The sequence below is a fragment of the Melanotaenia boesemani genome, chromosome 17 (assembly GCF_017639745.1).
Source record: "Melanotaenia boesemani isolate fMelBoe1 chromosome 17, fMelBoe1.pri, whole genome shotgun sequence".
In the NCBI taxonomy this organism is placed as follows: Eukaryota; Metazoa; Chordata; class Actinopteri; order Atheriniformes; family Melanotaeniidae; genus Melanotaenia; species Melanotaenia boesemani.
In genome coordinates, this window is record NC_055698.1 from 790,963 (window position 1) to 798,940 (window position 7,978).

The window sequence follows — 7,978 nt, forward strand, 5'->3', positions numbered from 1 at the left end:
TTGATTTGATTGGAGAATTTATTTGAATATAAAAGCAAATAAAAATAAAACAAAAAAAATGCAATTTAACAAAATATCCTTGTTTAAAAAAATCTGGGAAGAATGCCAAATGTTCTCCATATCCCAATAAATTCTAACATAGATTGGGTCATTATACATTCGCTATGCAGTCATGATATGATATCTAAATTTAATATCTGAGTCAGAACCAGAGTCAGTCCAATGCGAAGAATCTTAAAGGGAATATTTGTATTTGTCATCCCAGTCTGAACCTTTTTAGAGAAGTTTTCTGTCATTTTTTTAAGTATTCTTCAGAAATAATTCTCCAGGATCCTTGAAGGATTTTGCTCTTCTTTGGATGTTTCTGCCTTTTGTTCCACCCTCTGTCCAGGTAATCCCACACTGCTTCAGGGATGTTGAGGTCCAGGCTCTTCATCAAACCTGTTACCAGTGATTTTCAGCCCAGAGTTAAACACCTGCCTGTTTTTGGCTTTGTGGAAGCAAAAATAAATAAGATGGAAGGAAGTCCCGTTGAGATTAAAAACCTCTTTTGCAAGGGAGTCCTGGGCAAGAGGCAGCAAAAAGTATCAGTTACAACTAAAATATAAGAGTATGAGAGTTAAAGAGTGTCAGAAGATTTTATAGAGTATATCAGTAACTGTTCTGGAAGATCCCATAATCAAACTTCTATGTCATTCCAGTGAGCTGATACCTGGTGACAGGTGAAGGTGTCAGGATTGGTTATAAAAGGAGCACCCACCAAATTCCTCTGGACAGTCAGAAAAACCACTTTTCTAAGAACTTTTCCTTCATTGGAAGATGTTTTGCAGTTAGGTCAGGGAAAGATTTGTACTGACTCAGAAAAAGAAAACACTTCCAATAAGTTGTGTCATGGATGTGCAGGAGTGAAACTACAGATGTGAAAAAAGTGCTTTAAATACTTATCAGGATATATTAACATAAAGCTTCATTATTATCCTCGCAGTGGAATTCACATGTAAAAGCAAGAGTCTGGAAAATAAATACAGTGATCCATATGAATAACATGAAATCTACACTTAAAATATACAAAGGTCTAGTTATAAACCCCAAAGAACAGGTCTGACTGAAAGACACTCAAATTGGGTTTCACACTCTTTAAATAAATAAAATTGGATGTTTTGTGTATTACTGTATTACTTGTGTATTACAGAAAGAAAGAAAGAAAGAAAGAAAGAACTCGGCTCTACTCGGGTAAACTCGGCACTTTAGTGTCACCAACCCGGAAGTGTAGTTTCGTTGAGCCGAATGAAAACGGCGTCGGTGCAGGTGAGAGTCAGCCGCTGTGGCGGAGAAGCTGGAGGAGGAGAAAGTGAGAAGACTTGTTTCTGCTGGAGATCCGAGTCTCCATCACCGAGCAGAGCATGTAGCTCGCTGACATCGGCAACTACTGGCGTTGGAGGAACCACAGAACTCGGACAGTAATGGTGTCAGGAGGTTGAGGTGGAGGCGGTCCAGGAGCCTCAGTGATCCACCACAAAGATGTGCTGCGACGGGGAGACTGAGGGAAACATCGGGTTGACCAGGATACTCAATGTCGACTAGCTAAGCAGCTACCCGCTGACTTCTGCAGCTCGGAAAGTCTCGTTTCATTCAGAGGAGCTAACATGGCAGAGGTGAGGGATGTGCTCTGCAGCTATCAGTGAAGCCTTACTGCTTCTGTTCGATGTTAGCCATGAAGCTAACAGCGGGGTTACCTGGCAGTTCAAGCCTCTACACGTCTCTGTGGGAATAAAAACACCGGCTACTTCCTGGTGGCTTCAATTAGCTTCCAGATTAGCATGTGGTGGGTAGAAGCTGTGTGAGTGAGTCAAGAGGACGCTCGTGACCTGAGAGCGCGCGCGCGTGTGTGTGTGATCAACTGAACGTAAAGTAAAGCGTTGTATAGAGTTGACTTGGAGGCATCGCGAGCCACCGTGTTGTCATGTGAGCGCTTTGTGGAGATCCACGGTGTCTGAGGCTCCTCCGTGGGATCCTACCAGCCAGCTCCACGTTGCCTGACGGAGGAGGTGGAGATTCAGCTGGTACAGTCAGAGAGGAGCAACAAGCCCGCCCAGTTCAGCCAGTTTCTGTGTGGAAAACATTCATTAGCACCAGTTTCAGACGTCCGGACGGACCAGAGGTAGGTTAGCTTTTTGTGCGAGGACCAGTTCGATCTGACGGGGTTCTGGAGCTTTTCTTGGATCCGCTTTCTGTAGGATTTCTGCCTTCATTGGTCCTTCAGTTCCAGCATTAATGGCTGTATGTAGTTTTTGCATTTACCTGCTGCATTCACGGACCGTTTGATTCGGTTTTTATGGTTGTGACGGCTCGGGGTCTGGCAGCTGATGGTGGATTAGTTGGAAGTCGTCATCATGTCATGTTCAGGTATGTTTGCGGTGGAGAAAAGATCCGAGGAGCTCCAGAAGGAGAAGCAGCTAATCCAAGTGTAGGAACAGCTGGAATAGTTGGTCAAAGTGAAAATGAACCGCAGTCAGTAAGCTTGTTGTCAGGACTTCTATCAGGATACAGGGCACACTTCTAATTAAATGTCTAAAAAATCTATGGGAATATTAACCAGCTTAGAAGAAGAGTTGAATCATTTGTTCATGTTCATGGAGATCCGATGTAAACTCAGTGAAATCAGTCCTGCTTTTAGGGAATTTAAGGAAGCTGGGAATGGGATGTTGGACTGGATCAGGAAACATGTCCAACATGGGTGTGGAGAGGATTATTGTGAGCCTGTATTTATCAGCACTAATTGGTTTAGGTGTTTCTACTCCTGTGGGGGTGATGAGGTTGTTGTGACCTTCAGGTGGAGGACTCTGCCATGCCCTGTGTACTCACAGCTCTGTTATCATTTCAGTGTGTGTACTGGATCCTGTTTGTTGTTTTAGACTTTGCCTGTACAGATAACTCTGAGCTTTAACAACCTGTGGTCAGGTGGGGGCATGGGTTGCCCACCAGTCACAGGGCCAGTGGTTAGATTCCTGCAAAATCCCAGTGTGTGCTTGTTTTTATGGTTATTATGGTATTGGAGATGTGGGTGGCTACACAATCATGCATGAACAAGGAGTACAGCAGAGGACTGAGCACACAGCCCTGGGGGGCGCCGGTGTTCAGAGTCAGGGTGGAGGAGGTGGTGCCGCCCATCCACACCGCCTGTGGTCTGCCTGTCAAGAAGTTCAGGATCCAGTCACAGAGGGCGCTGCTGAGCCCGAGGTCTCTGAGCTTGGTTTGAAGGACACAGTGGTGTTAAACACTGAGCTGTAGACAATAAACAGCATCTCACATGTGTGTCCATCTGGTCCAGATGGGAAAGGGCAGTGTGGAGGGGGAAGGCGATGGCATCTTCATTGACCTGTTGGGCCTGTAGGCAAACTGAAGTGGGTCTAATGAGTCCAGGATGGAGGAAGTGATGAATGACTTGACTAACTGCTCAAAGCACTTCATGATGGTGGAAGTGAGGGCTTCTGGGCGGTAGTCATTCAGGAAAGGGTTTTGGTTTTCTTGGGGACAGGGACAATGATGTCTTCTTGAAGCATGTGGGGACTACAGACTGAAGCAATGACATATTGAAAATGTCTGAAAAGACGTCTGCCAGCTGGTCTGCCGGGGACGCCGTCAGGTCCAGTAGCCTTATGTGTGTTTATCCTTTTTAAAGTTCTGCACACGTCTGTCCTGGTGATCACAGGTGGGCAGTGGTCCTCCTGAGTCTTGTGTACCTCTGTATCTGTAGAGGTGCTCTCACAGCGGCAGAAAAGGTGTTCAGATCTTCAGGCAGAAATACAGACATCACCTCAGTACTGATGGTCTTCTTTTTGTAGTCAGTAAGAGTTTTTAATCCGGCCCACATGCTCCTGGTGTTGGAGCCCTTATAATAAGACTCTACTTTGTCCCCGTACTGTCTCTTTACACTACAGATAGCTCTCCGGCTCTTTAGGAAGGCCGGCCCAGAGCTGTTGTCTTCAACTTTAACTAAAGATTTCTAATGCAGGAGGATGGTGCATTCATGACAAATTGGAAATCAGACTTCCCAGCGTTTGACCAGGAAAAGAAAAGGCTGCTAATTAGAAGCTGGACGTCCTGGTCGGGATATGAAAATGAAACTGCTGCAGGAGCTGAATTTACTGTTAAAAAATAAGCAAAAAGCAAATGTAGAAAAGTTTGAACTTCCCATTTATGAGGTACATTGAACGCAGCTTGTATTTTTCAACGTATTTTGGTTTTTAGTTGTCATCAGCAGTCACAGAAAATCCAGATGTTTGATTTTGGTTTATTTATAGCTAAAAAAAACTTATATAAAGAGCACGTAACATGCTGAATAAACAAACTAACGGAGAACAGATGGGAATAAAACTTTCAGCTGTTTTCCAGATAAAGAGGAGAAATTTTCTGCCATGAAACTACTCTATAGTTTTACTGTGAATTCTTAACCCAGTTTTAGTAGTTTTAGCATCTCCTTGGACTTTTTTCTTTACTTTGACTCCCTTCTGTTCCCACATGGTTGTTTAGGGTAATCCGCTGCAGCTCCATGTTCTTTTTTTTGCAGTTTGAAACCAAAAAATCAGAGAATCCAGATTAACATTGTTTGAACTGCAGCTTTCCTGTCTGATTAAACATCAACGTTTCAGCTGCTTCACCCTCATCACAGAGCTGTTCGTTGCTGTTTGCTCTTGTTTTCCTGGTAAAACATGTTGTGATAAAGTGCAGCTTCTCCTGCCAGACGGCAGTGATGGAGACGTCCTCACGTCAAGTAAAAGATCAGAGCAGTTACATTTAAAAAGTTGGGACGTTTGTGATGTATCTCAGGGGTTTGAACTCTAATGTTGGACCTGCACTAGTTAATGTGAATGTCAGTCATGTGCTGATTCTTTATCTTCCTGCTGTTTTCAGGATGATGACTGAAGGATAACGTCTACAGAGTCACATTCCCTCAATCCAAAGCGACCTCACTTTCCCCCCCGTCCTCTGCAGACTGAGTTCTTCACGAAATGCATGTTCTCCACACCAACGCCATGTTAGCTTGTTATAAACTGGCTGTCTGTCCTCCAGGTGAGCTTCCAGACCAACAGACAGGATGAAGCGATGACAGTGTGACTGGACATGAACTCACTGAACATCTGAGATTGCTCCCTCAGTCTGTAGGATTACCCATCACCGCTTCCCTCCCAGCTCCGTCCATTTCCTGGTTTCATTGGGCCATGGTTCGTAAGAAAGGTTCTCTGATATTATGTGGAGCTTTCCTGTTTGTTGCCTGGAATGCTTTGCTTCTGCTTTATCTTTGGGGTCGACCTCCCATCGGCCGCCTTGGAGAGGGTGGCGGAGCCGAACCAGGAGGAAAGGAGGAGTGGGGGGTTGGAAGGAGTAAAGTGGATCGAGTTAACCTCGCTGGGGAGGTGATTCGGCTGGCAGAGGAGGTTGAAGTTCAGCTTGAAACCCAGAAAAAACTACTGAAGGAGATTGAGAGTCACCGGGCCGTGTGGGCTCGGCAGAAGGACGTTGGGAAAAGAGAAACCGATTATGTGAAAGAAGACAAAGAGGTGGTCATCCACCCGCCACCAGAAACTCCTGGTCCTCTGAAGAACGGTGGGGGTGTCAGGGACCAAAGTGATGTGAAACACACTCAGAAACCTGCTCAGACAGCAGCTCCAGGATCAGATTTACCAGAATTTCAGGACAACATCATCAGCACCAAACTGACCCCTTCAGCTGGAAGCCCAGAAGTCATCATTCCCATCCTGGTCATCGCCTGCGACAGAGTCACCGTCAAACGCAGCCTGGACAGACTCATCCAGTACCGCCCCTCTCCAGATCTCTATCCAATCATCGTCAGTCAGGACTGTGGCCACGCAGACACGGCTCGTGTGATTGGTTCATACGGAGATCAGGTGACGCACATAAGACAACCGAACCTGTCGGACATCAGAGTCCGGCCAGAGCACAGGAAGTTTCAGGGCTACTACAAGATCGCCAGACATTATCGATGGGCCCTGAACCAGGTGTTCAACACCTTCTCCCAGTCCACAGTGGTCATCGTAGAGGACGACCTGGAGGTGAGGGCTGTCAGATATCTGAAGACCAGACCGGTCCGTGTGGTCAGGAAGATCTGACGACATCGTTTTAGTACTGACGTCATGATGTGTGCATGTTCATACTCGTGCTGTACAACCTTACAAACTGAAGCTCAGCTGGTTTTTCTTCTAGTCTGCCTGAAGTAGCATTAAGTCAGTTTTCACAGCTGTTAAGAAAAAAAAATTCATATATATATATATATATATATATATATATATATATATGTGAATTTTTCCCTGTATTTAAAAAAATCTGGATTTTTCTGCCAGTAATGTTCAGTTTTTCCGTGTTACTTGCAGGAAACTGAACGTAGATGTTTTAGATGGTGGCATCTAGAACAGGTTGTGTTTCTGGGAACTGACCTTTTTAAATGAAGCTGTGACACCTCACTGATGCATATTTTCCCTGTACTTTAGGTGGCACCAGACTTCTTTGAGTACTTCCGAGCCCTGTATCCCATCCTGCGCTCTGACCCCACGTTGTGGTGTGTTTCTGCCTGGAATGATAACGGCAGAGATGCCTTGGTGGATCCATCCAAGGCCGACCTCCTCTACAGAACGGACTTCTTCCCTGGTCTGGGCTGGATGCTGCTGAAGGAGATGTGGGATGAACTTGAACCCAAATGGCCCTCGGCCTTCTGGGACGACTGGATGCGCCAACCTGAGCAGCGAAAGGACCGCTCCTGCATACGGCCTGAAATCTCTCGGACTATCACCTTTGGTCGTAAAGGTGTGAGTTTAGGTCAGTTCTTTGACCAGTACCTTCGCTACATTAAGCTAAACATTGAGTTCGTGCCTTTTACTAAACATGATTTGTCTTATTTGCTGAAGGAGAAGTATGATGAGACGTTTGTTAAAGAGGTTTATAGTGCCACGCTGGTTAAGATTGAGGACCTGCAGCAAGGGGGCGGTTTAAGAGGACCTGGACCATACAGGGTGCAGTACTCCAGCAGGGATAGTTTTAAAGTCTTCGCTCGAAATCTTGGGGTGATGGATGACTTAAAATCTGGAGTTCCTCGTACAGGTTACAGGGGCATTGTCAGCTTCCTGCACAGGGGCCGAAGGGTGTTCTTGGCCCCACCAGAGGGCTGGACGCAGTACGACACCAGCTGGAGCTGATCCGGACTCCATGCAGGAATACCCTCCTAGACCAAAGAATAACAAACCTAGAGATGGGATGTCACTAGAGATGGAAGGCCTGTTTCCAGCTTCTTATCCCTGAACATCGAGGATATCCCTTTGCTCTTATAAAACTCTTATAAAACCCACAAACCCATTTTAAAAGAGCTGCTGGACACGTGCCTTTCTGTCTGAAATGAAGTTTTAACATCTGATGTTTGCAGCAGCTGCAGGTGGCGTCTGACAGTCGGCAGTGTCAACGAGTGAGAGCTTCTCTTGTAGTCAGCACAGAGTTGTTCAGATCAGAGCGGAGCTCTAAATGCCTCCTAACACGACTTACAGGAAGAAGAAGAGGTCTCACACGGAGCCAGATGCATCACACCTGAAGTTTCTTTCCGTGCAGTTAATCAGAGAAACGTTATGAAGAAATTCCCATGATCCTCTGTGTCTGAATGAAGTAAATTGAAGAAAACTGTTAATATGAAGAATGATGCATTTAAAAGATATTTTAGGACTTTCTGGTGTGTCTGAGACTAAGATGATGGAGCCTGAAATGTTCCTGATGGACACCCTGATGTTCTGGTTTTTGTAGAGCTGTGGTTTGGTCAGTTTAGGCCCCATGAAGAAGATGGATGAAATGATTATCACTGTACTGTAATAATGACGGGAGCTGAACAGCTGATCCCTCCTCTGTATGGTGATGTGATGAGCCACTGCCTGAACTGTTTCTAACTTTAATACACTATGAATAAAATCAACTATTTTGA

General features: G+C 45.4%; 1 protein-coding gene across 3 annotated transcripts; it reads left to right on the plus strand.

The window, feature by feature from the left end:
- Positions 1–1,322: 1,322 nt before the first annotated feature.
- mgat1b (alpha-1,3-mannosyl-glycoprotein 2-beta-N-acetylglucosaminyltransferase b) lies at positions 1,323–7,978 on the plus strand. 3 transcript variants are annotated; one of them, XM_042012269.1, is made up of 4 exons: positions 2,168–2,406; positions 4,915–5,073; positions 5,160–6,074; positions 6,510–7,978. In XM_042012269.1, the coding sequence occupies exons 3-4, from the start codon at positions 5,223–5,225 to the stop codon at positions 7,209–7,211; spliced, it is 1,554 nt and encodes a 517-aa protein (XP_041868203.1). In that variant the 5' UTR covers positions 2,168–2,406; positions 4,915–5,073; positions 5,160–5,222; the 3' UTR covers positions 7,212–7,978. The 3 variants fall into 3 exon arrangements, with proteins under 3 accessions (XP_041868202.1, XP_041868201.1, XP_041868203.1); XM_042012268.1 differs by lacking the exon at positions 2,168–2,406 and adding an exon at positions 1,323–1,655 and having other exon boundaries at positions 4,915–6,074; XM_042012267.1 differs by lacking the exon at positions 2,168–2,406 and adding an exon at positions 2,001–2,161 and having other exon boundaries at positions 4,915–6,074.

Coding starts and splice junctions, on each gene's coding strand:
- mgat1b (XM_042012268.1), top strand. CDS start 5,223: ATGGTTCGTAAGAAAGGTTCTCTGATATTATGTGGAGCTTTCCTGTTT. Junction 6,075..6,509: donor TCGTAGAGGACGACCTGGAG/GTGAGGGCTGTC, acceptor CCTGTACTTTAG/GTGGCACCAGACTTCTTTGA.